Here is a 26,226-nt window from a genome sequence, read left to right as displayed (position 1 = left end):
AATTTTATTCATATTTTATGTTGAGTGTTTTTAGTGTAGAAAAATGTCTTCAAGTAGACATTTAAAATACACTTTTACATCTTCTAAAGACAATTATCATAAAATAGCATTAAAATTAATAATTAAATTTGTTTTATGTCACTAAAATGAGGAATGGAGATGGTCTTAGTGTAATTTGTGTTGTAATCAGTTTATATTGTTTGGTTTTTACTATTTCTATTTGGAATCAGTTTAATCTTATATAGGTTGTCTGATTTGCTTGGATATTTACAGATCGGTGAACTAATGCTTCTTGGGGGATCCTATTGTAATTTGTGTTGGAATCAGTTTATATTGTTTGATTTTTTCTATTTCTACTTAGAATCAGTTTGTCTAATCTCTCTTTTAATCCCTTTTATGTTCTTATTGTTATTTGTCTAATCTTGTTATGAAGAAACACACATGTTATGAATTTGGTTATACAATGATACCACTAATAGCTAGTGCAGATAAAGTTCACAAATGCATACAAAACCATTCGTTTTCTTATAATGGTTAAAAAGAAAAATAAAATATAAACCTAATTTAACCCAAATAAATTTACTATTAACTAGGTTGCATCGAAAAGGAAACGGATACGCGGAAACGAAACATTTCGGAAACGGGAAACGATTTTTTTTCAAAAATTAAGTAATAGAAACGTGTAGGAAACATATATATATATGTCTATATAGATATAATAAGTCTCCAAACATAAAAACCATATGAAAAAAAATCTGAAACAACACAAATTCAAAACAGAAATATTAAATAGTTTAGTTAAAAGTAAAACTGTAAAAAAATAAACATTCAAAATCAATTTTTTGACCAGCATCGCCATATATTTAGGGATTTTAACTTTTAAGCTACTAATTATATTATTTTGTTTTTCATTATATGTATCATGAATACTTATATTTTCAAATTATTTATTTATAAAATTTTGAAATTATAAAAAAGAGTTTTCGTCGCGTTTCCAAAACGGAAACGGAGTTTCCATCGTGTTTCCAAACAGAGATTTTTAGGAATCATGTTTCTGTGACTTGTTTCCGAGTTTCCACGAGTTTCTGTTTCCGAAACGTTTCGGAAACGAGAAACGCACCTCAAAAAGAGTTTCCATGCAACATAGACTATTAATTTCTTTTTTTTTGTTTATTAGTATAATCACGTTATACATGAGCATTTCCACTACTAGTATATATATATATATATATTTCATTTAAACTAAATTTAAATTCCATCAGTTCCATTATTTCATTCCATCCAAAAATAATTTTGAAAATTTTCATCTAGAATCCAAAATCTTTAAGTATTTCTTACCAATCAAAAAAGCAAAACCATAGGCCAACAAAGGCGAGCCTGAAACCACACCTGATGACATTTTGTCAATGGTCTCTGGCTAGAGTGGCAGAAAAGGAAGAAGAAATTTTAAGAAAATTAGTTTCTAAATTTGAATTAATATTTGCCTTAAACTCTTTTAATTAGGCGGGGGCTTAATTAACCGTCGAACACAACACATGACCACCGTCCGATTGGATTGGAGTATCCCACAGATCAACGGTCCATAATCGGTGGGATGTTAATGTGAATAGATAAGGAGAAGAAGGTTGATTAAATTTTTTTGGCTAAATCTTTTAGTATATAGTTTTTGTGATTTGGTAAATTTTAAAACTCTCTCTCTCTATCTTTGTAAAGCTTTGTAAAACTGTTACCAAATTCATACACAAGGAAACTTCCTAAATTCAGGCTTTATTTTAAATACTCACTTCATAAATTAAGGATTTACTAATCTAATAACTCTTGTAATATCTATATCAATTGTGTTTGTTTTGAAAGACTGAAACTTTCACAAATGATCAAATATTTGTCCCTTTGAAAAAAATATATAGTACTAATGTGTATAATTCTATTTATGTTAAAAGAAAAAAATATATTAAATAAAATATAAAACTATAGTATTGTCTTTAAAATTATAGTAAACACATAAAAACATAAATTTTAAATCTAATTTTATGATTTTCGTTAAAATTCTTGAATAATATAAAAGTAAGTTCTTAACTGCCCTATTGCAATTACATTTTTTTTTTCTCAACATGGAGATAACATAAGAAATCACTAATAATAGATATTTTGTATACATAAATTTATTAGTGAAAAAAGAAATTGTAAACCATTAGATATCTCATTGTTTTGATTATCCATTGGAAATGATTTTGTCTTTGGTTAGGAATTGTCATTTAGGGGTTAGGAATTAATTTGGCATGTGACATTAAAATTAAAATTGATTTTGGTTCGGTTTACATGGGTTGGAAATTAAAATTGATTTCGCTTCGGCTTAAGTTGGAAATTATTAGAAAAAAAAAAAAAAAAAACGTAAAAAGTCACGCGGTGCCAAAATTGGAAATTGGTGCGTGCTGTCGTAAAGGCATGATTTGGTGGGTAATAATAGCATAGGGAAAATGCTCTCACTCGCGCAACGCGCGTTTGGTGCGGCTGGTGGTGAAATAACGTTCTCTGATTGGTTAAAAAAACAGAAATAGTAGCTCCCCTCCTCCTCCTCTTTTATTTGTTTTTGTTAAAACGTTAGCCCAAAACCCCAAAAACTGACTGTGTTTTTTTTTGTTTTGCTGTGAATGAATCATTTGTTAAGTATCTCTTCTCTTACCCAAAGTGAAGATTGAGAATCCAATTTGGATTCCTTGACAAATCTTTTTTTCACATCGATGAATCTCTAAAAGACTGTAACGATTTGGTATGAATTGTTCATGCAATTCCCTTTTTTTTTATCTCTTTTTCTTTTGCTTGACTTCACGGCTAACAAACGCACGGACCCAAAAAAATATGCTCTTTTCTTTGGTAATATCTCTAACATCCCTTGGTCTTTGTGTTGTGTCAACATGTTGTGTTGTGTTGTGTCTGGTAAACAAACCCTGAAATTTTCTGAGTTCAATTTCTTATTCAGAGTGTTCATCATCGTGTGAGTGATGCTGTCATGTGACCAATGATGACGACTCTTACTTGAATTAAGAACACAACAGTGTCCTTTCATACAGCCTACATAATGTCTTGTAAGTGTCTCCATAATAAGTATTGCAGAGTATTGCAGTGTCCTCTGCCCTGATCATTACCAATAAGATGTGTTTGTGTTGTGTTTCTTTGGTAATATCTCTATCATCTCTTGTTTTTGTGTTGTGGCAACATGTTGTGTTGTCTTGTCTTGTCTTATGTAAACAAACCCTCTGAGCTCGCTTTCTTATTTTGTGTTCATCAGAGCATATATACTTGATCCAATGCAGACTATATGTATTAGTTTCTAACACCACAAGATGTATTTGAAGATGAATGGTTCAAGAAAGATTACAAGCCTCCAGTGTTCGAGGATAAGGATGATTCAAACATGGAGGATATTGATGCTGTTTTCAAGGACTCCGAGGTGAGGATAATTTCATTTCTTGTTCCATTTTTTTTTAATTTTTATATTAAGAAATAGCATCATATATAAGGCGGCTTGTGATGATCATGTACAGGAACATCATGTTACTGAGAAGAAAGAAGAGCAACCAGCGGCAATCATTGCATTTGAGATCATCTCAGTGTCAAGGGGGCTTAACCTAGAGAATCTCTTGGATCCAGAACAGGTTTGTGTTCCGATATAAAGAACCGGCACTCTTTGTATTTGTAATCTTCTGTTAGTGAAATGTTTTCTTAAAAACAAGAAACAAGAGTTTAAGAGGGAAACAAGGATAACACTGAGAGGAGGCGCGAATGAGATCATCGAGAAGATAGAAAGAAGCTGCAAAGCCAAAGCCTCTCGGTTTTGATGTGCAAAAGAACAACTACAAGGTTAGTTAGTAAAAACTCTGAAACAGGAAAGGAAATGAAATGAAAATAATCAATAACTAAGACTACTTGATATATATCAGATGAGGCGCGGCTTGAGAATGTCAAGGCTGGGAGAAAAGGAAATCTCAATGTGGCGACAGAGGTATGTTATATGAGACTGGACATTCAAGAAAGTGTTGGTGAATGATCATTGGTTTATCAGTTTCTGATCTGATCCAGAGTGTCCTGTTTGTATGGTGTGTGACAAGTAGCGCCAAGTCTTCTTTTACTTGTTTTTACCATGTAAGAAATTTATAAACTCTCTCACTTTACCTTCTTATTTATTACAGTGTGTGTTGTGTGGAGAAGCCATCACTGACTGATTCAACTGCATCATCATAACCCTCATTGAATCTTTGAGTTGAATAGCTAGAGAACCAACAAGCAGCAAATCAGATAAGTTTCACTGATTTCCTTAAATCTTACAGTGTTATTGTGTCTTTTTGTACTGAATACTAGAATTAGTGGGTAGTGAAAGAAACAGGACACAAAGGTTTCACATGCGACATTGTACTCTCTCTCTCTGACTCTGCCTTGCCTTGCCTGACGCAACTTAGCCTTTGCAAACCCAAAAGCTGCCGTTGTATTTTTTACACAACGGTATAAATTTTGTCCCTATATTCAATTTCGGGGTTCACTTAACGTTATTACAATCCAGTTTTGGTTCAAACTTGTTTGGTTCGTTTTTAGTTTGGTTTTTGTTCTGGTAGTCCATGTGTCACATCTCTCTTGTATGTGTGTACTGCAAATTTGTGTCATAAGTAACTTACATATAACCTATGGGTAACAAAATGATTCATTTCATCTATTTGAATGGTTTTTATTTGTTGACACTTAACCTTCGTATTACTAGGGTAAATACATAAGTGATTCTCTTGGAATCTTCTCAAGTTTGATATTCAAGTTTTGTGTCATAAGTAACAAATACACATGTGTATACAAGAGAGATGTGACACATGGACCACCTAACATAAGTAACAAGTTTTGATATTTGTTAAATACTTCATAAAAGGTTGATATTCAAGTTTTGGACTATCTAACAAAAAATGTGATTCCTAATTGTTACCGGAAATTTAAAAAAGATAGTATCCACATATGTATGAAGTATGATCCAAGAGAAGAAGAATATAGAACAGGATTTTTTTTTTATGTTTTCAATCTGAGTGATAATAGTACAATGTACATATGGGTTGATACTAATATGTTCGCATATAAACTTTTACAAGGTTCGATCCTTCTTTATTCATTATTCTGCATTACTTGCTTGCTTCGTTCCTCCGCGTCGCTCTCTTTTTACGTTAGCAAACAAAACGGACGTAACTGTCCATAGCTACACACCTCCAATAACAAAAGATGCCTTTGGTTTTAGAATCCAAATTATATGATTTATCGAGCTCAGTGATCTATTTTTGTTCAAATTTATGTTTTGCCACGTATCAAGATTTGCATGGGTTAATGTATATATTCTTCTTTAGTCTTAATATTAGGAAATTGGGAATATCGTGATGGGTTGGACCCTCTAGAAAAAGTCATCCTATATTTTCCAAAACTTGAAATGTTTTAGGCTGCGGTCCATAGTCCATACATATATATGCATGTCTCCCATCGGAACCGAAACTCTTCCCAAGCAACATTTGGAATAGAGGAGCACGACTTCTCATGTTTTTTGAAGAATACTAATGCCACTAACTAGTCATCCTATTATACTAAAAAAGGTCTTAGACTAATTGTAAGTTATGGGTGTAGAAGGTTTATTCATAAAGTACATGTAACATGTTAAAAGGTTTTTCAAAAAATTAAAAGTTATAATTTAGGTGCATATTATAGACTTTCTATAATGTTTATTCGCTTTAGTGAAGTCGAATGCATCTTAATTATGCTCTAGCGAAACTGAAGGGTTGCTTGTCTAATAACTTTCAGGTACATTCCCTAAGAACCCGTAAATATATTTTGGTGTTCTTTGCACCAAGTGGTAAGTTATACTTAACCGCAACTATAAATTTGTAAACGCCAAATGGTTCTATTTCTCATAAAAGACTCTTTATCTTGCATATCGCTTCTTAGATACAAAAATATATCTGTAATTATGTGGTCTCTTTGTTGGCAGGTAGCAGGTGTAGCTACAAACATTAATTTCCTTTTAAAAATTGTCAGTCGTAAGGAGTTTGCAGTGGGAAATGTAGAAAACGAGTAAAGATGTTGTAATCCCACACCACAACACAATCACAAGCGCATGAGTAAGCTTTATGTGCCGGGTTAGTTTTGGTTATGGGTCTTTCCCAACAAGGAAAGCTCATGCAGTGTAGAATTGGTTGAGGCGACCAGAAACAATTAACCTTGGATGGCCATATGAGCCATTCCAGGTACCTGAGGATCGGAGGATGTCAAAAGATAAGTAGAACCTAAACTACACGTCTGTTTCTGCTTGTGTGTAATGACACCCTGCTTCGGTAATTTATTATAATTGGTTACGTTTTCTAGCCATTGGAGTCATCACACGACAAAAGGCCACATACTTGAAGGTAAATGATTAGCATCATGTTCAACCAACTGCTGACAGAGCCACAACTTTATCTCATGCCCTTTTATGTCTCGGTTATGAACACATCCATAAATGGCACGGTTCAGAACAACATCAATTCAAGAAGAAGGTAGGATGAGAATTATCTGAAGAAGGTGTCTAAAAAAGGAAAGCAAACGAGTGAAGATGATGTAATCACACGAAGAGAGTCACCAACGCATGAGTAAGCGTTCTAAACTTCATATTTTGAGTGTCTTTTTTTATTATAGTCTTGACCACTAGACGTATGATTTTGTCTTGTGTCAACATGTTTTGTTGTGTTGTGAACTTATTATTGATTCAATCAATCAAACCACTATGGACGTGATGTATTTGTGCTTGCTATCTGATCTCTTGCCTTGATAGTAGTAGCATTACTAGGGACAAACAGGGTTGCTGTTTGCAAATCTCTGGTGAATGTTATTTCAATCTCCCACTTGTTTCTTGTTCTATCCTATCTTATGCTCTGAGTGCCTTTTTTTATTTCTTCATGGGAGTGAGTGATACTAGTGATATGTGTGACCAATGATGATTCATCAGATGGGAGTGAGTGATTCATCATATGTTGCTTTCTAAATTGTGATATGTGGCCATTTAGTTGAGTAGTACTGTTGTATGTTTTGCACCTGCCTCGTTTGATTCTCTCTTATTAATCACTCACTCAATCATCTTTTCTAATCATAACCCCAAATGTTGATTGGACCTCCAACATCTCTGCAATCAGAGACATGGGTCTTATAAACAAGGTACCAACCATTACAGCCTTCCTATTACTCCATGCTTCTTTTTACAAACTGTGTTTTTGTCCTCCAATAAGTTCTGACGACGTGTCTCTCCCTCTTGGGTATTACTATTTATTCAGTGCATCTAAGAGAATGTTGTGTGGGCTGCTGGAGTTCCTTCCGTGCCTGGATATCATCATGGCCATGAGCAAGATATTGATCATATGAAGTCATAGCAAGATATCATGTTATGTAATATGTTATGACTTACTTATGTGACAAATAATGATTCGTCAGATGTGATACTCAAAGCCACACGCTGTTCTTTGAATGTTACTTTCACTGACTACCATGAGAGCTGCGATGAGAATCTCGGCTGACTACACCATTTCTGACAACTCAAGCCGGATGTGATCTTGATCGTAAGTGGATCAGAGCTAGAGATTGTAGTTCAAGCTGCAGACGATTTAAGTAAAGAAGGGAAACCGTGAGAGTAGTTTCGTTTGTATCCAAGGGAGCTTTTCGACGAGCAATCTGATGCATTAAAGATCTGGTGTAATCAGAGCTTTTCGACGAGCAATGAGATTCGTTTTGAGGCAAGTGCACCAGTAGGGAAGCTTTATAAAGAGTTTGATATCATCATTGTAGCTATGGCTGCTACAGCTAAGTCACTTGTATAAAAAAGAGTATCTTATCTTACCGGTACTGAAATTTTTGAATTTCAATTTCGTAAGAAGAGACGTTCACTTTATATCATCTTTGTCAAAATTCAAAGATAACAAAGTAGAAAAAGATGCATGTTTTCTTGTATTTAAGCATTAGTTTGTTTCTAAAACCCATTGGTAATTTGGTATTCTGTACAGGGCAAGGCTGCAACTTGTAGAAACTTGAAGACCCCAAGAAGATAGGCATGACATTGTTGGAAGCTTATCAAGGTTGAGATCCACATATTGAATGTGTTCCGTTGTCAGGAACTGTTAGTGGTCATGAAAAGGCTACTGTCGGACTGCCTAATCTTTAAGCCCGACCCAAAATGCAATAAATTGTTTATTAGGTATTAGTACAATATGGTTATCACTTGTAACATGAGTAAAGTTTACTGAAGAATTTACACCACGCTCTGTAAAATATACGAATGATGTTCTCTGCTTTAAGAACTAAAATCTTTTATAGATTTCGTAAAGTTAAAATATTTGTAAGACACAGTACTCATCTTTTATATTTATAGTCAGTATGCAGTATCTCATCTTTTATTAGATATAGTTGTTAGATTCGTCTCATGTTTTATTTTGGTCAAAAGATTCATCTTGTGCTGTGTGATACGATTTCAAATATCTGACATAACCTTTTTTTTTAGTATAATTGCTTAAGAAAAAACAAAACATTCTCTTTTTATAATCAAGTCTTTCAAAAACTCCAAATTGAGTTGTGAGCTGTTTTGTATGAATTATATACTCTCTCTCTCTCAAAAAATTGATGTTTAGGAGTTTTTACATATTTAAAAAAAACAATAATTATTGAGTTTAAATATAGATTTTTTTGTGACTAAAGAGATATTATTTAATTTTAAACTAATAACAATTTAAAAATTTAAATATTTTCAATGATTATTTCTTGAAGTTTACAAAATATTAACTTTAATTAATTCAAAATTGTAGAAAATCAATCTATGTAAAACAAAAAAATATCCCAAAACATCAATTTTTGTAGGACAGAAGAATATTTTGTTGGAGAACTAAACTATCATCTCTTTTTTAGAGAGCTTTATTTTTGTGATCAATGTGTTTTAGAGACCATACGTATCATCATCATTCATCAATAACTAATAAATTTATTGTCTAGTAGCTCAAGGATGTTGACAAAACAAAATTTCAAGTGCAATGATTTTTGTAAAGGAAATGAACTTTTTGAGAGGGCTTATTTAGATCTATAGACTATAGCCATTTTTTTTTTATGCATGTGAGTTATGTGACTAGAAAATAAATTTAGACCGTTTTTAAAACGACATCTACAATAATTTATATAGATTTTGGATCCAATTCATATTTAAAAGGATGTAACTGTAAATGAATCTCAGCTAAAAAATTAGTAATTGGTCTTTGGAAAAGGTTAATTACACCACTTATTTACTTGTCGTAAGTACATAACACATCATCTTGTGTAAAGTTTTGTTTTGTTTTTTTTTTTTTAATTTTCTTGTCTAAAAAGTTATTATAACTTTACTAACGTCATTATGTCAAGAAAATTGAAATTTGCATGGAGGGTTTAAGTTTATTAACAAACACAATTACTATTTGAAATCATTATAAATTAAAGCCACTTTGCGAGGGTAGTTGTATTATTATCTTTTTACCCATTATTATCAACTGTCCCAAAATTATTATTATTATTATTATTATTTTTTAAGATAACAATAAATACTCTCACTTCATCACAATCATCCTCTGCTGTCACCACACAACACAACAACACAACCAAAGAGTTACTACTACTCTCTCTAATCTCCGATCAAACCACGTCGTCTCTTCTCTTTATCACTAATGGGCAATTGCTGCGTCAGCTCCGGCACCACTGATGAGGAAAACGAGAATGTTCCCGACAAGAACACGACCATTGTCGAAGAAGAGACAGTAGTCAAAGAAGTCTTGTCTGAGACAACTTTGTTAACTCCTTCCTCTAGTTTCCACGCTTCGACGATCAAAGAGCCGGTGAAGACGAAGATACGAGAAGATGATGAGAAGACAAAACCCGGGTTCTTGAAATCTGGTTCAGACCCGGTTATGATCCGACCCGGTTCGATTGATCATGAAGAAGGCTCGGAGGTTTCGGAGATTTGTAGCTTGAGTCTGAGTGAGAGTGTGTCTTCGACGGTCGTGACGAATGGTTACGATGAGGAGGACGTGATGATGAAACAGAGGAAGTCTCAGAGATCTCCGGCGAAGACTCGGACCCGGGTCACGGGTAATAATAATTACCCGACCCGGAGAACAGATCAATCTCCACGTAAGAGAAACAACGGTACGTGTAATGGAGCGAGATACGGGTCGGGTGTGAGAGACCCGGGTGAGAGATCCGGAAGAAGGTCGAGATCGCCGGCGACGAATAGATCGGTGATGGATCCGAATCAGAATAGTCGGGTGGGTGGGGCGAGGACTAGGAAGAACAATCAGTCTCCGGGTCGAGTTAGAGAAGATCCGAATAAAAACGGGTTGGATCAAGAGCAGCATCAGAATTACGGTTATACCACTGAGGAATTGTTAGAGAACCCGCTTGTTTCGTTAGAGTGTTTCATATTTCTCTGAAAAAAACGAAAATCGAATATTTTGGGGAATAATTTATTCTCATTTTGACATTTGGATTTGTAAAAGCTACTCAATTACGTTACCTCTGTAATTCTTCATTTGTGTGTTCTACTTTTTTTATCTGCTGATTAAAAGAATTGTAATTTCGGTTGAATGATGAATATGGCTTTATTTTATTTTTGTTATATTTTACTAATTTTAGGGTGTATGAAGGTTTTAAGAAGGTAATGTTTGTTATAAATCTTTAATGGATATATTATTACCTTTGCGGTAAATCTTGAGCACCACGCCATAATTGTAGTCAGATAGTGTTGCAAGCTAGGATTTGCCAGCTTAGTATTGAGTTACCTGATGATGGTGGAATTATCGCCTTCAAATTCTACAGCACGATATCCTAAACCCCGTTATCCTAAATCATCTTGATTTGACTTTTACAGAGCGACTTTGCAGTGTCAGTGGGATATTAGAGTTGTTGAATCTAAAAATTTTGAAACTACGACATTCTAAAGTTCATGGGGATGTAAGCTTAGTGAAGGACAGAAGGAGCTGCAGCTCTTGGAGCATCTACAAGTTCTAACCATAACGGTATCTACGAACTCGGGTTTGGAGCAAATATCAAATGATCAAAGGTTGGCCAACAGCACCAATGGTCTGACGATTATGGATTTTCAACAAAAGCCATTCGACATATCATTGCTAGTGAGTATGAGCAATCTTCGTGAGCTCTGGGTGGAAAGAAGTCATGTATCAGACTCTTCTTGCTTAAACATACTGAGAAGACCATGCTTAACAAACCTCTCCCATGTTTTTATATATAAGAGCCATGGCATGAAGGATCTTACTTGGCTGTTGTTTGCACCAAATCTTGTCGCACTGCACATTGAAGGTCCAGGAGAAGTGGAAGAAATTATGAACAAAGAGAGAGCAACCAGTCTCACAGGTATTACACTTACCCCATTTCAAAAACTAGAACGGTTAATATCGGATGATTTGCCGAAGCTAAAGAGTATCTACCGGAGTCCTCTCCCTTTTCCATTTTTGAAACACATATTTGCAAGCAGCTGCCCAAAGCTAAGAAAGCTTCCCCTAAATGCTACAAATGTCCCACGACTTGAGGAATTTACAATAGAAATGCATCCTGGAGATCAAAAAACTGTCCTTGAGTGGGGGGGGGGGGGGGGACCATGATACTTAAAACCGTTTCTTGCCTTTATTCTATTAGGTAACACTAAGCATCTATCTTCTTCTGTTGCTTTCTTCTTGTATACATTTGGATTGTATCATTGCGTTATATTTGCATTATTATCCTTCTGAGATTTGTTGTTCACTTGGATTATGTTTCTCATTGTCCTATTGTGTTACTTAATACAGAATATTGGATCATTTTTCAAACTACAATCAATAGTTTTTGCTTTTAAGGTAAAAAGGGATCTTCACAGTAGGTGTGAAGCCTTTGAATTTACTGTAGATTATTATTTTTGTTTGATTCCACACTGTATCAAAATCCAGGCTTCCATCTGTGGCTCTCTTTGATCTTGCAGTATGTTAACGTTGTACCAGTGGGTGGTGATGGATGGTCAAACATTAAAAAGTTTTGATTTTGCTAAATCATGAAGTTCGTATCCTCAAATTCTCTAATGTGAATCCCTTTGACTTGATCTGGAGAATACTAAGACTGTGATCTGAACTCTAAACTATGGTCTTGTGGCTTTTTGAGTTGAGGCAATAAATTTCACATTTCACCAGAAAAGACCTAAACAGAGAGTCTTCTTTATTTTCAGAGTGAAAAAGCAAGAACCCAAAAACTAATTTCAGAAGCGGTTCTTTTACGGTTTAATTTGAAGTGAACCAACATCCATCATAAGATCCCATAGATTTGGTTTGGTCTAGGTTCCATTTAAGTAAACCAGCTTTTAATAAAACAGGATCATACCGATGACTAAACCGGCTTGGAGAAATTAATTTCATCTTCTTCTTCATCATAATTCATAAGCCACGAACGAAGGACCCAAATTAGAGAACTCCGAAACCCAAAAAATCACCAAAACTATATGAATGTGCAATTGAAGAACTCAAACCTCAGATTTGTCTCAAATACAAAGAACATCATATCTCAAAACCCAGCAAACGTGCTCAGAAAAGAAACATGAACCAATGTCAAAATTCACCAAAAGACAAATGTCTAAATCCAAGTTGCTCAATCGAGTGTTGTTCTTCAAGAAGAGATGCAAATTGGTTATGTAGATCATTTTCATACAATTCATCTGTTTTTAACCCACTCGTGTGACTCTTAATATGGTTTTGATGATTAAATCTGCGTGATTTATCGCCTAACTGACTGATTTGTTTGTCTTTTCTGCTTGGTTTAGTTGTGAATAACTTTAGCAATATGCAGATTTCTACAAGACTCTTACTTTTCTTGCTCTATATTATCAGCAGCTCCTCCTAAGTTTGTAAGATCTTCTTCCTCTGATTTAGATATAATACATTTTTCGTCTCTTACTTATATTTCTTCAATCGACAATCAGCAGCATTAGTGTGTTCTCATATCCTTTACACTTGAACTGAAGCACTGAAAGTTTTCATTAGTGCTTCTATTTCTCTTGACACAGTTAACATTCATACAACTCTATGTTCTGACTTTTCATCATCTTTTAAGCTTTTGTGAAATGCCTGATCAAATTGTCTTTTCCCTTTATTGAGTATGTTTAAAGATTAGAAAATTAACCCACAAATCTGCATTTTTACAACTCCAACCCAAATTTGTTCTTAAATAGAAACATCATATATATATATATATATATATGTACATCCTCAAGCATAGTTATTGCAGTCCAAGGTGTGAACTCAACATCTCTTGTCATTATTGCAGTCTAAGGTGTGAAATCAACATCTCTTCTCATTATTGCAGTCCCTCCCAGGTCAGGCTCCCACAGTCAGTATAATAATATTTTAGTTTTGGTCTTCCCAAAAGACTTTTAATGGTTCCATTTCTTACTACTGTATGCTAAATTGGAAGCGAGTTGTCATAACCACTCGTATTTGTAGCAAAATGTTATCTCCAATAGTTTCACTTTAAAAAGCTTCTTCACCTTCAGCCTTAGCCCTCTTTCTTGCTTACTAAATATTTATCTCTCTTCTCTGATCACCATGGGGAATTGTGTGTCTTTCCAACTTTCTGTTGATGGTCAAATGCTTAACCGTATCTCTACATTCTTATGTGGTGAAGGTTATATTCGAACCCTCAAGGAGAATCTAAGGGCTCTAGAGAGGGAAATGGAAGATCTCAAAGCTATTCAAAATGTGGTGAAGAACAGGGTAGCCAGAGAGGAGGTGACACGACATCGACAAAGGCTTGAAACTGTCCAGGTATGGCTTACACGTTTCGAAAAGATTGATATAAAGTTCAATAAAATTCTGCTGCAGAGTTTTCTGACATGGAAAATAAAATTTTTCCCATTCTTAAATACAGCTACGATAGCTTGGTGGATGAAAATATCAAGTCGTGTTTCCTGTATTGTGCTCTGTTTCCGGAAGATTTTAACATACAAATAGAAGAGGTGATCAACTATTGGATATGCGAGGGGTTCATTAGGAAAGACCAAGTTATAAAAAGTGCGGTGAATAAGGGTTATGCGATACTTGGCACCCTTATCCGTGCAAATTTATTAACAGAGATTGGTTCAAGGAGGGTTGTGATGCATGATGTGGTTCGTGAAATGGCTCTATGGATTGCATCATACTTTGGGAAACGGAAAGAGAATTTTATTGTGCAAGCAAGAGTTGGATTGCGTGAAATACCAAAAGTCAAAGATTGGGGAGCTGTGAGAAGAATGTCATTAATCAACAATAATATTGAAGAGATAACATTCAGTTCAGAGTGTTCAGAACTTACAACTCTGTTCCTTCAAGAGAATCAGTTGAAGAATCTATCAGGTGAATTCATACGGTCTATGCAAAAGCTACTTGTTCTAGATCTATCAGGTAATGAAAACTTGAGTGAACTTCCAGAGCAGATATCAGAGATGGTGTCCTTGCAGTATCTTGACTTGTCATTTACAAGTATAGAGAAACTGCCTGTTGGGTTCCTGGAGTTAAGAAAGCTAGTTCACCTGAATTTAGCTTCTACAGAGAGACTTGGTAGTATTAATGGGATATGGAAGTTGTCTAGTTTAAAAATTTTGAAACTACGAAATTCCAAAGCTCATATCGATGTAAGCTTAGTGAAGGAGTTGCAGCTCTTGGAGCATCTACAGGTTCTAACCATAACGATAACGGGGTCAATGACGTTGGCTTGGGAGCTAATAATAGGCGATGAAAGGTTGGCAAAGTGCATGAACTTGACTGCAGTTAGATATTAATGGTGAGTATGAAGAATCTTAGTGAGCTCTGGGTGGAAAGCAGTCATGTCTCAGAGAGATTGATACAAATATGAAGTTGCAGGGAATGCGAGATGGACAAGTCCATGCATTTGAATCAAAACTGTTTCTAAGCTGGACATGGTTCAAATTAAAATTGTGGAAGCGCTAACGTTGGAATATGGTTTATGTCCAGTTATATGATCGGGATAAAGAAACTTGTATTTGGTGGATCTCTGAGTTCGAGAGCTTGAAAGGAGAATATGACATCTGAGGAATCTGGTTTCAGAGTCAAAATTAGATGAGAGGAGAAGAAGAATGACGAAAAAGTAGTAAATATGTATTATGGGGGAGGAGGAGGGGAGCTACTATTTTGTTTTTTCTAGCCAATCACAAGGCTTTATTTCTTACCCACGCGCACAAAACGCGAGTTGCCGGAGTGCAGCCAATTCCTGTGGGTTCTAACCTCCCAAATCATGCCTATTTCATTCGACGCTCTTCTTTCCAAAATTGACGTCGCGTGACATTTTTTTTTGGTTTCTTTCTTATTTTTAAAACCAATTGTAAACCGAACCAAAATCAATTGTAATTTCAAAACCAGTAAAACCAAACCGAAATCAATTGTAATGGTTTGTTTAACTAAACCTAAATCTACTTGACTAACCCGGTGAGGACAGAATCATGTTCGTGCGGCATAGCCTTTGAATCAACCCGGTGGTGGGTAGCTCTTACAAAATATACAAAGGTAGCTCTTAAACCGGTTTTCTTACGGGTCTAAACAGTGAACCAGACTAAACCATAAAAAACCATAAACCGGCTACAGATGATGCTTCGCTGTTAAATCTCTGGTTACGTAAGGCTGGTTTGCTCTTTTTTAAAAACAAAACCATGCTTAATTTATTTATGTTTAAACCGGTCTGGAGAATTAATAAATAACCAAACCAGCCTTAAGTAAACCGGAACTCGATTTCAGCCAAATCGCATCTTCTTCTTCTTCATCACACAAACAAACCACGAAATTTCCCAAATTAGAGAGAGAGAGAACTCCAAAACCCCTAAATTCACCGAAAGTCTCCATGAATGAACCCAATTGAATTGAAGAAACTCAAACATATAGATTTGTCCCCAAATAGAAAGAACATCATAAATCCTCAAAATCTAGTAGCGTGCTCAAAAAGAAACAGGCATGAATCTACCAAGTGAAAATCACATACAGACCATGTGTAAATCGAAGTGGCTCAATCGAGCCTTCTTCAGAAAGAAAGAGATGCAAGACAGACAGAATCTTCTTCTTCACCATTGTAACATTGACATACACAATTAGCTGCAAAAGGGTACCGTTTTGTTGTTTGTCTTTTGCAAAGTTTCAGATTTTCCATAGTCATCTTATTTACCCTCCATGAACATCTCTTTTTTTTTTTTTTTTTTTTTTCAGCAGCAAACAATCCATGGAACGCAACAAAGTTTGTAACATCTTTGATTCAGAATCACAAGGTGATTTAAAAACTCTCTCATAAGATTGTTTATTTCTGCCTTTTATTAAGTCTTTTCAAATCACTTCCAGATCCTTACTCAACCATTCTTTTTCCTGTGTTATACTCTTCAGAATCCAGATACATCTCATAGGTTTTCATTACTGGGTTAATAACATTGAAGAGAGATAACTAGTGGTTCCAAGTTTTCTCAACTTACAACTATGGAGAAGAAGAATAACCAAAGATATGAGTCATATCATATGACTGTCTGTCACACTCAATAAGCTAAGATGGATACTCTTTTTGCCACACTTTGACTTTTGTTCTAGTCCATGGGCGGAGCCAATATAGGATCATGTGGTTCAAATGACCCTGGTGAATTTTTAAATCTGGTTAAATTTTTAAAGAAAAAATTAAATTAACCCTGGTAAATGAAAAAATTAAATTGACCCTGGTAAAATAGTACAATTGACCCTTATAAAAAAATTTATTTTGACCCTGTAAACTAATTTCCTAGCTTCACCACTGTTCTAGTCATTCCATGTTCTTCTTTAACTTGGTTTCTTTTTCTTCTAGTTCCCATGTTCTTCTTGCTTTATTACAAACTGAGACAGCTTCCCTTTAATGCTGCAAGTGTCCCTCTGAGTTTGAGTGTTTTCGGTGACAATAGATCATTGAGGACCGGAATCTGTCAACGAATGGGAAGACCAAGATACCAAAATCGTTTCCTGCCTTTATTCTATCATCAGGTAATCATTTTTTCTTTTCTTTCTCTTCTCACTGAATTGCCGTTATTAGACTTATCTGATGATCCTTTTACAGTTAATACATGATGTTTTAACTGTGAATCGGGATTCGTCACTGGCTAAAATCAGAAACCACGCTTCTTCTTTTGTTGCTTTCTCTTTATTTTTGTAGAGTGAGGGTGTTGTTCATTTTGGATTGTATTATTGCTTTTGATTTACATACTGATCTTTCAGACTACATTTGTAGTGTGTTATTCAGTTGGTTTATGTTTTTCATTTTCCCTTAGCATCCTTTTCAGACTACATTTTCACACAATGAATAGTTTATGACAATACTAGGGGTTGTGATCTAACTCTAAACCTGTTGAGTGTGATGGTAAACTCAATCATCTTTTCTCTTCAGGTCTTCCTTCCCTTTGATGATCTATAGATTTATACTCTTTTATCCGATGTGGTATATTTCATAGGTTTGAGTGCCCTTAGAATTAAGCCTATTCCCATATTCTTGTAATGTATGTGTTTGGTTTTAGACGTGTCAACTGATCTCTTTTTTTGTTAATTTTCTTTCATTGACCTTTGTTTTCTTTAAAACATGGTTGCATCTTAAGTGATTATAACAATCTAAACTGGGCGATTAGTCATCGACATTCGTATCGTTGACCATTGTATTTCTTTTTGAAACATCTAGAGTGATTACAATAATCCAAACTGGGTGAGATTAAATCATTGACTTGTGTTTTCTGAAGTATAGTTGCATATAAAATGATTATAATAATCCTAAAACACTTCTTCAGCTTTAGCTTTGTTGTTTTGTTTTCTTTCTTTATTTTTGCTAAAAGGTTTACCTTCGTTGTTTGCTTGGTGAAAACATTACCTCTTTCATTCAACATGGGGAATTTTGTGTGCATCGAAATTTCTAGTGATCAAACGGTGGATCGTTTCATTAGATTCTTACGTGGTAAAGGTTATATTCGAAACCTTAAGAAGAATCTCAGGGCTCTGGAGAGGGAAATGGAAGATCTCAAAGCTATTCAACATGAGGTGCAGAACAAGGTAGCGAGAGAGGAGGCACGCCATCAACAAAGGCTTGAAGCTGTCCAGGTATGGCTTACCCGTGCCGATAGCATTGATTTACAAATCAAAAATCTACTTAGTACTTGTCCCGTTCAGCTTCAGAAGTTGTGTCTCTGTGGTTTATGTTCAAAAAATGTATGTTCGAGCTACAATTATGGGAAAAGCGTGTACTTGTTGTTGGAAGTGGTTAAGAATCTCATATCAGAAGGTAACTTCGAAGTGGTTGCTGAGCCGGCTCTGACTTCTGAAGTAGAGGAGAGGCCTACTCAATCTACGATTGGTCAGGATAAATTACTCCAAACGGCATGGAATCGCCTTATGGAAGATGGAGTCGGAATCATGGGTCTGCATGGTATGGGTGGTGTTGGCAAAACTACACTCTCCAAAAAATCCACAATAAGTTTTCTGAAATGGCTGGTGGCTTTGACGTTGTGATCTGGATCGTGGTGTCTCAAGGCGCAAAGATTTCAAAGATTCAAGAAGATATTGCACAAAAGCTACACCTTTGTGGCGACGAGTGGACCAACAAAAATGAAAGTGATAAGGCCACCGATATATACAAATTTTTAAAGAAGAAAAGATTTGTTTTGATGCTAGATGATATATGGGAGAAAGTGGATTTAGAGGCCACCGGAGTTCCGGATCCAATCAGAGAAATTGGACGCAAAGTAGTATTCACCACTCGTTCCCGAGAAGTATGTGGGCGGATGGGGGATCATGAACCAATGGAAATCAAATGTTTGGAACCAGAGGAAGCATGGGAATTGTTTAGAAACAAGGTCGGATACAATACATTAAGTAGAGATCCTGTTATTGTCCAGCTGGCAAGAAAGGTCGCTGAAAAATGTCGAGGTCTGCCACTTGCGCTCTGTGTCATTGGTGAGACAATGGCATCTAAAACTACTGTACAAGAATGGGAGCATGCAATCGATGTTTTGACTACATCCGCTGCAGAGTTTTCTGACATGGAAAATAAAATTCTCTCGATTCTCAAGTACAGTTACGATAACTTGGTGGATGAACATATCAAGTCGTGTTTTCTCTATTGTGCTCTGTTTCCAGAAGATGATAAGATAGATAAAGAAAAGTTGATAGACTACTGGATATGCGAAGGATTCATCGGAGACTACTATGTTGTAAAAAGATCTAGGAATAAAGGCTATGAGTTACTCGGTACACTTATCCGTGCAAATTTACTGACAGAGGTTGGTACAAAATTTGTTATGATGCATGACGTGGTTCGCGAAATGGCTTTGCGGATTGCATCAGATTTTGGGAAACAGAAAGAAAATTTTGTTGTACAAGCAAGAGTCGAATTACATGAAGTACCAAAAGTCAAGGACTGGGGAGCTGTGAGAAGAATGTCATTAATGGCTAATGATATTGAAGAGATAACATTCAGTTCCAAGTGTTCTCGTCTTACCACTCTGTTCCTCCAGAATAATAACTTGAAGAATTTCTCAGGTGAATTCATCCGGTCTATGAAAGAGCTAGCTGTTTTGGATCTATCAGGCAATTTCAACATCAATGAACTTCCAGAGCAGATATCGGAACTGACATCGTTGCAGTTTCTCGACTTGTCATATACAAGTATTAAGCAACTTCCTGTTGGTTTCCAAGAGTTGAAAAAGCTAAGTCACCTGAATTTGGCTTTTACAAATAGACTTTGTAGTATCAACGGGATATCAAAGTTGCCGAGTTTAAGAGTTTTGAAACTACAAGATTCTAATGTTGTTCACGGATACGTAAGCGAAAAATATTATAGTGACGAAACTAGAGCTCGTGCAGAGGTTAGCTTAGTGAAGAAGCTGCAGCTCTTGGAGCACCTACAAGTTCTAACCATATCTTTATCTACAGATTTGGGTTTGGAGCAAATTTCAGGCGATCAAAGGTTGGCAAACTGCATCAATGTTGTGCAAATGCATAAATTTCACCAGAAGCCGTTGAATATATCCTTGTTGGTGAATATGGAGAATCTTTGTGAGCTCAGAATGCGAAGTACTTATGTCTTGGAGATTGATTCATATATAAATTTCAGAGAAAGCAGAACAGACTTGTCTGATCTATACAATGCGACAAGTGCATGCTTCACCAACCTCTCCCTCGTGAATTTATTTGATTGCAAAGGCATTAAGGATCTGACTTGGCTATTGTTTGCTCCAAATCTTGTCGAGCTACACATTGTACATTTAGAAGAATTGGAAGAAGTTATAAACAAAGAGAAAGAAACCAATATTACAGGTCTCATTCCATTTTTGAAACTACAAAGCTTATCGTTGATCACATTGCCGAAGCTGGAGAGTGACTACTGGTGTCCTCTACCCTTTCCATTTTTGAGGGAATTAGATGCAAGTTATAAGGCTTTCTAAGCCCATATAACTAATTTAAGTAATCGGACCATTGATGATTGATCTGTAAACAGTATGAAACGACGGCGTGTAGTCTGTCTCGCTCACCTTCACATTAAAAAAAAAAAAAAAAAAAAAGACGTTACAAGTTACAACACTCGTCGTCAGGACCAAAAGAGATTTGATTTGATTTCTCCGCAAGAGATCCGACCCGAATCCGAAAACCCAGAAGAACCGAATCGAAGATGGGCAAAGATGGTTTGAGCGACGACCAAGTCTCATCAATGAAGGAAGCGTTCACGCTCTTCGACGCAGACGGCGACGGCAAAATCGCGCCGTCGGAGCTCGGAATCTTGATGCGATCACTCGGCGGCAATCCCACAGAATCACAGCTCAAATCGATCACAGCTACCGAGAATCTATCCTCTCCGTTCGATTTCAATCGATTCCTCGATCTAATGGCGAAACATCTGAAAACAGAGCCGTTCGATCGCCAGCTTCGTGATGCCTTCAAGGTACTCGACAAAGAAGGTACTGGAGTCGTAGCTGTAGCGGATCTGAGGCATATACTTACGAGTATCGGTGAGAAATTGCAGCCGAGTGAGTTTGATGAGTGGATCAAAGAGGTTGATGTTGGATCTGATGGTAAGATCCGTTATGAGGATTTTATTGCTAGAAACTTGGTTACTAAGTGACAGAGAGAGAGAGAGAGAGATCTAAATCTCTAATTTGAAATTATACATTACTCTCTTCTCTTTGTTTGATTTGAAATGTGATGACGTGAACGGATCTTAGGGTTTGTTTCTGAAATGTTGATTTGTTAATGTAATTGGGAGTTTGGTGTTAGATTATATTCCACAGAATTGATAATTCTCTTGTCTTCTTAATGAGTTTGATAATTTAATTGAGTTGGATTAAGCTGTGTTATCGAAAAGATGGTTCCTTTTTTGATATAGAATTGTGAGAATGTTAGACATGTTCATTGGTGATTGAACTTAGCCTTCATGTTCTGCATCAAATCGTTGCTCTTTTGTCTTGTTCCTTACTTGGTGGTTTGGTGGAACTTAGTAGGATTGCTTGGGAACTTGGGATATTTGGTAGTAGAGATCTTGCGTTTGGTCTTCAGCTTTGTTAATTTAGACACCACTGGAATGAATGGTCTAATCATGTGAAAATGTGTTTGTTGGGTTTCCATGAAAGGATCATAAACTTGATGAACACACAGATTATTAGGAAGAAAGAGTCTATCTTTTTTTCTTCTCTGTGTATCTCTTTTTCTTCAAATCCTAAGCAACAAGTGTCTAGACATTATGTTGCAATGAGGTTTGTGGGTTCTAGTCGTGGTGGTTGGTGGTTCGGGTTGAGCTCGTTAAGGTTTGTTTTGGTGAAATGCCGATAGGATGAGGTGGGTTTATTTTGTTTCAAGGTACACGATGAGTTTTATCAACCGGTTAAGTAACTTATCTCTGTTATAGCATCAGAGGGTTTATTTTCGCGTTTTCAATAGGTGGGATTGTACAATGCAACTTGTTTTGGTTCGGTTAAGGATGCAGGACTGGGTGGAACTTGGAACACATTAGGGGGCAGGGTGTTTTGTAAACGATTAGAAGTTGGTAGACTCTCTATATTATTGATGGACCTAACTCAGCTCCCAGAAGCTAAATTAAGAAATGCATATTAATTCTTCCGATATGGGACTAACACTCTTGACCATCCAAATTAAAAAAAAAAAAAACCAATAAGAAAGATATTTAGAGATGCAATCAAACGCAATCTAATTTAAAAAGATATCAATTTGGTAAACTCTATACATCATCACACACAGATGCGATCGTACTTAGACTCATGAATATAACACTTAATTAGAATTTAATTACGTTGACAAACTCTAGCTTTAGAGTATAGTTTCGTTCGTGTGGTGTATATACTGGTGAAGTTCTGATCTGACCAAAAATGAAACGATCACATAGTCGAACCAAACGTAACCATTTAGGTTTTTTTCTGTGTGTGTTTAAATTAGTTTTCTAGCATTTGTAAATGACATCAACATTTTATAAAACAAATAGCCTAAACCATTTGCATGGTTAGAATAAATTAGTAATATATCTCATAGATGCGATCAAACGTAGAATTGTTAAAAAGCCTTAATAATTGTTTATTTCTTATTAACATGATTAATTGGACTAAGTAACTAATTTTTCTGTTCTCTCAGCTTTTATAACTAAATGTATTGAGAATAGTCAGAAGCTCTCACTCAAACGATGGGTGAACCATCTTTTGCTCGTCTCTCTCTCTTGTTCTTTGGGTTTCTCCTTATCTTCGCCACATACTCTTGGGTCTTTAGACCCGACTCAGGCTTCTTGTTTGGTACCCGAGTCGGAAAAACTCTCCGGTCGGATCCTAGGGTTCGCGTTGACCACTCTACCGAAAAGCCTCGTCATCCACTTGATCCACTAACGGTGCGAGAAATCGAGAGAGTCAGAACCATACTCTCGGGTTATGATCCGGGTTTCGGTTCCGGGTCGGCCACGATTCACTCTATGGCCCTCGATGAGCCGGAGAAGAGACGTGTCGTCAAGTGGAAGAAGGGAAACAAGCTTCCGTCACGAAGAGCTGCGGTCGTAGCGTATTGGGGTGGTCAAGCACATGAGATAACGGTGGATCTTGATTCGGGTCGGGTCGTTTCTGATTTGGTTAACCCGACTTCAGGGTACCCGATTCTCACCTTGAACGACGTCTTCGCTGCTTCGCATGTATCGATCGTTTTCTTGAAAGAAACAAGAAGATTTCGATTTAGCTTAGTGGTTTGGTTCGGTTCACCTCCTGGCCAACACGTAGAAAGTGTTACAAAAATAAACAGTAAAAAACAAAACTTTTGATAGATTTTGTCTGGCTATCTTATCAGTTCTTTATATTTCTTTCTTTCAGTTCAGTGATTAGGTTCGCTTTTTTGTTATATATTAAAAAAAAATAGGTTCGATTTTTGTGGTTACCAAAACTGAACCGATTTTAATCATACTAAACTTATTTTAATATCTAATTTATTTCTCCGTTTGTGCGTTAAGGATCGGATCAGTTTAAATACAGAGACCACTTTTAATTTTTAACTGAAAGTTACAGGTTTTTGTTCTCTTCTTTTTGTCGGTTTAGTACAAAACCCTTTTTGTCTACAACTCTCACTCATACCGTCATACGATACACTTCCACTTTTTTATTAAATGCTTTAATAACTTTTGTCAACAATAACATTGTAGGTTCCTTTGAAGAGCGTCGAGTTCAACCGCTCCATCGAAGCACGTGGGGTTAAGTTTTCCGATTTAGTTTGCATCACGCCGTTCGCGGGATGGTTTGGACCGGAAGAAGAAGGACGTAGAGTCATAAGAGTTCAATGTTACACGTTACAAGGCACTACGAATTATTTCATGAGACCACTCGAAGGTCTTTATGTAATGGTCGATATAGACAAATTGGAGGTTATCAAGATCATCGACAAAGGCCCAATTACCATTCCCAAAGCCTCCGGTACAGAATACCGGTTTGGTATTCAGAATAAACCGGTGCATATGGATCGAATTAACCCCATTTCGATGGAGCAACCGGATGGTCCAAGTTTTAGGGTCGAAGATGGACATCTGGTTAAGTGGGCTAATTGGCAATTCCATATTAAAGCGGACCAACGAGCTGGTATGATCATATCTCAGGCCACGGTTCGTGACTCCGAGACAGGTATATAATAAAATTAGATGCCATAAAATTGTGTCAATATGTCACAATGACACTATCATATCATTTTTCTAAATTTACGTAGAGAACGCACAACACAACACTTAATGTTTATTTGTGTGACGAGGGCATGCAGATGAACCAAGAAGTGTGATGTACAAAGGATTCCCATCAGAGTTGTTCGTACCATACATGGACCCGGAGGAAGGATGGTACTACAAAGGTTACATGGATGCAGGCGAGCTCGGTTTAGGACCCACAGCCATGCCGCTTGTGCCACTCAACGATTGCCCTCGAAATTCTTACTATATAGACGGCGTTTTCGCCTCTCCAGACGGAAAAGCCATTGTTCAACCTAATATGATATGCTTGTTTGAACGCTATGCAGGCGATATCAGTTGGAGGCATACTGAGATTGTATTTTCCGACGCTGACGTAAGTATTTGGACCTAAGGGTGTTAAATCTACTGATAGGCTTTTAGCTTTGCTTTTTACTTTGTATGAGAATTAGTTTCTAAATTGAAGATTTAAACAGGTAAGAGAGTCAAGGCCAAAAGTTACATTGGTCGCTCGAATGGCAACTTCGGTTGGAAACTACGACTATATTTTTGATTGGGAGTTTCAGACTGATGGTTTGATCCGCGTTACGGTATGATGTCAAAACATTGTCATTTTGTTTCGTTTTTATATGAAATTGTTAAATTTCCTTATATAAGTTAATGCTATTGTTTGTTAGGTCGCAGCTTCGGGGATGTTAATGGTGAAAGGAACACCTTACGAGAATGTAGAGGACTTAGGTGATAAAGAGGATGACGCTGGACCGTTAATCTCTGAAAATGTGATTGGAGTCGTCCATGATCATTTCATAACGTTTCATTTAGACATGGACATCGATGGACCGACTAATAATTCTTTGGTTAAGGTTCATCTAGAGAAGAAGAGAGTTCCTACGGGAAAATCACCGAGGAAGAGTTACTTGAAGGTCAAGAAATATATAGCCAAGACTGAGAAAGATGCTCAGATCAAATTGAGCCTCTATGACCCATACGAATTCCACATTGTGAACCCAAACCGAAAATCTCGGGTTGGAAACCCGGCTGGTTACAGGATCATACCGGGTGGTAATGCAGCGAGTTTACTTGATCACGATGATCCCCCTCAAATTCGAGGTGCATTCACCAATAATCAGGTATTTAATTTTAGGCTATTGCTCTTATGTGTGAGATTCTGATTAGATGAAGTCCCGGTTTATGACTTAATCTGTCCAAATGTTTGGTTTACTCGGTATGACTTAATCCGTCCAAATGTTTGGTTTACTCGGTTCAGATATGGGTGACTCCGTATAACCGGTCAGAACAGTATGCCGGAGGAGTTCTAATGTACCAGAGTCATGGTGATGACACACTACAAGTTTGGTCAGACCGGTACGAAACTAACCAATTGAGTCACACTCACCGTTTCTGGTTAGAGTTTTTGGGTTGGATCATTTCTCTGAAATCTTTTATTTTGTGGTGAAACAGGGACCGTCCGATCGAAAACAAGGACATAGTTTTGTGGTACACACTAGGGTTCCATCATGTACCTTGCCAAGAAGATTATCCGGTTATGCCAACCGTTGCAGCTAGCTTCGAGCTAAAACCGGCCAATTTCTTTGATTCCAATCCGATTCTTGGACTGGCGCCTTTCTTCGACAAAGACTTACCGGTCTGTAAACCGTTTGCTTCATCTTGATCGGTTCGGTCTCACATAGTTTTAGATCAGATCAAACCAACCGTTGTAGAAGTTTATTACCGTTTTCGCAATAATACCAAAACGTTCAACATATAATTCTTACAGAAAGCCCATAATATTGTTGGTGGTTTTTGTTTCATTGAAAAACAGATTTCATCTACACTTGCTAAATTAATTTGTGTTATACTTCAAATTAATCAGATCAAACCAACGGTTGTAGAAGTTTATTACCGTTTTCTTCAAAGTATCTACAATGTAATTTGAGGTACTAAAGTTTTAGGAAAATA

At 36.3% G+C, this 26,226-nt stretch overlaps 3 protein-coding genes, 2 long non-coding RNA genes and 2 pseudogenes across 8 annotated transcripts; all 7 read left to right on the top strand.

Moving 5' to 3' along the window:
* The first annotated feature begins 2,586 nt into the window (after positions 1-2,586).
* LOC104752941 (CBL-interacting serine/threonine-protein kinase 3-like) lies at positions 2,587-8,017 on the top strand. 2 transcript variants are annotated; one of them, XM_087491961.1, is made up of 12 exons: positions 2,610-2,874; positions 2,981-3,086; positions 3,290-3,451; positions 3,546-3,656; positions 3,735-3,861; positions 3,942-4,003; positions 4,191-4,500; positions 5,821-5,872; positions 6,008-6,422; positions 6,529-6,644; positions 7,185-7,206; positions 7,323-8,017. In XM_087491961.1, the coding sequence occupies exons 3-5, from the start codon at positions 3,416-3,418 to the stop codon at positions 3,837-3,839; spliced, it is 252 nt and encodes an 83-aa protein (XP_087348087.1). In that variant the 5' UTR covers positions 2,610-2,874; positions 2,981-3,086; positions 3,290-3,415; the 3' UTR covers positions 3,840-3,861; positions 3,942-4,003; positions 4,191-4,500; positions 5,821-5,872; positions 6,008-6,422; positions 6,529-6,644; positions 7,185-7,206; positions 7,323-8,017. The 2 variants fall into 2 exon arrangements, with proteins under 2 accessions (XP_087348086.1, XP_087348087.1); XM_087491960.1 differs by having other exon boundaries at positions 2,587-2,874; positions 2,981-3,451.
* Positions 8,018-9,618: 1,601 nt separating this feature from the next.
* LOC104752938 (uncharacterized) lies at positions 9,619-10,660 on the top strand. The gene has a single exon (XM_010475205.3). The coding sequence runs from the start codon at positions 9,723-9,725 to the stop codon at positions 10,482-10,484; it is 762 nt and encodes a 253-aa protein (XP_010473507.2). The 5' UTR covers positions 9,619-9,722; the 3' UTR covers positions 10,485-10,660.
* A 1,775-nt stretch (positions 10,661-12,435) lies between these two features.
* Positions 12,436-15,486, top strand: LOC104752937 (uncharacterized). The gene is made up of 4 exons (XR_762034.2): positions 12,436-12,937; positions 13,357-13,405; positions 13,714-13,853; positions 13,957-15,486. It is a non-coding gene; the product is annotated as an uncharacterized LOC104752937 (long non-coding RNA).
* Positions 15,487-15,839: 353 nt separating this feature from the next.
* LOC147926111 (uncharacterized) lies at positions 15,840-17,353 on the top strand. Its single transcript, XR_015584774.1, has 4 exons — positions 15,840-16,176; positions 16,278-16,336; positions 16,449-17,066; positions 17,140-17,353. It is a non-coding gene; the product is annotated as an uncharacterized LOC147926111 (long non-coding RNA).
* Positions 17,354-17,711: 358 nt separating this feature from the next.
* Positions 17,712-21,403, top strand: LOC104754139 (putative disease resistance protein At1g61190 pseudogene; annotated as a pseudogene). The gene has a single exon (XR_015584770.1). The product of XR_015584770.1 is annotated as a putative disease resistance protein At1g61190 pseudogene (transcript).
* Positions 20,731-21,403, top strand: LOC104752936 (putative calcium-binding protein CML14 pseudogene; annotated as a pseudogene). Its single transcript, XR_015584771.1, has one exon. The product of XR_015584771.1 is annotated as a putative calcium-binding protein CML14 pseudogene (transcript).
* A 1,042-nt stretch (positions 21,404-22,445) lies between these two features.
* Positions 22,446-26,110, top strand: LOC104752935 (amine oxidase [copper-containing] gamma 1-like). Its single transcript, XM_010475202.3, has 7 exons — positions 22,446-23,238; positions 23,740-24,211; positions 24,345-24,643; positions 24,744-24,857; positions 24,945-25,397; positions 25,535-25,632; positions 25,729-26,110. Exons 1-7 carry the CDS (start codon positions 22,747-22,749, stop codon positions 25,937-25,939), a joined length of 2,139 nt encoding a protein of 712 aa, XP_010473504.2. The 5' UTR covers positions 22,446-22,746; the 3' UTR covers positions 25,940-26,110.
* The last annotated feature ends 116 nt before the right edge of the window (positions 26,111-26,226 follow it).

Source organism: Camelina sativa, chromosome 16 (assembly GCF_030686135.1).
Source record: "Camelina sativa cultivar CO46 ecotype springtype chromosome 16, ASM3068613v1".
NCBI classification, from domain to species: Eukaryota; Viridiplantae; Streptophyta; class Magnoliopsida; order Brassicales; family Brassicaceae; genus Camelina; species Camelina sativa.
The sequence above is the reverse complement of the archived record's forward strand: the minus strand, read 5'-3'. Positions and strand labels throughout refer to the sequence as shown.

Coding starts and splice junctions, on each gene's coding strand:
- LOC104752941 (XM_087491960.1), top strand. CDS start 3,416: ATGGAGGATATTGATGCTGTTTTCAAGGACTCCGAG. Junction 3,452..3,545: donor CTGTTTTCAAGGACTCCGAG/GTGAGGATAATT, acceptor GATCATGTACAG/GAACATCATGTTACTGAGAA. Junction 3,657..3,734: donor ATCTCTTGGATCCAGAACAG/GTTTGTGTTCCG, acceptor CTTAAAAACAAG/AAACAAGAGTTTAAGAGGGA.
- LOC104752938 (XM_010475205.3), top strand. CDS start 9,723: ATGGGCAATTGCTGCGTCAGCTCCGGCACCACTGATGAGGAAAACGAG.
- LOC104752935 (XM_010475202.3), top strand. CDS start 22,747: ATGGGTGAACCATCTTTTGCTCGTCTCTCTCTCTTGTTCTTTGGGTTT. Junction 24,212..24,344: donor GGTTCGTGACTCCGAGACAG/GTATATAATAAA, acceptor GAGGGCATGCAG/ATGAACCAAGAAGTGTGATG. Junction 25,633..25,728: donor CTACAAGTTTGGTCAGACCG/GTACGAAACTAA, acceptor GTGGTGAAACAG/GGACCGTCCGATCGAAAACA.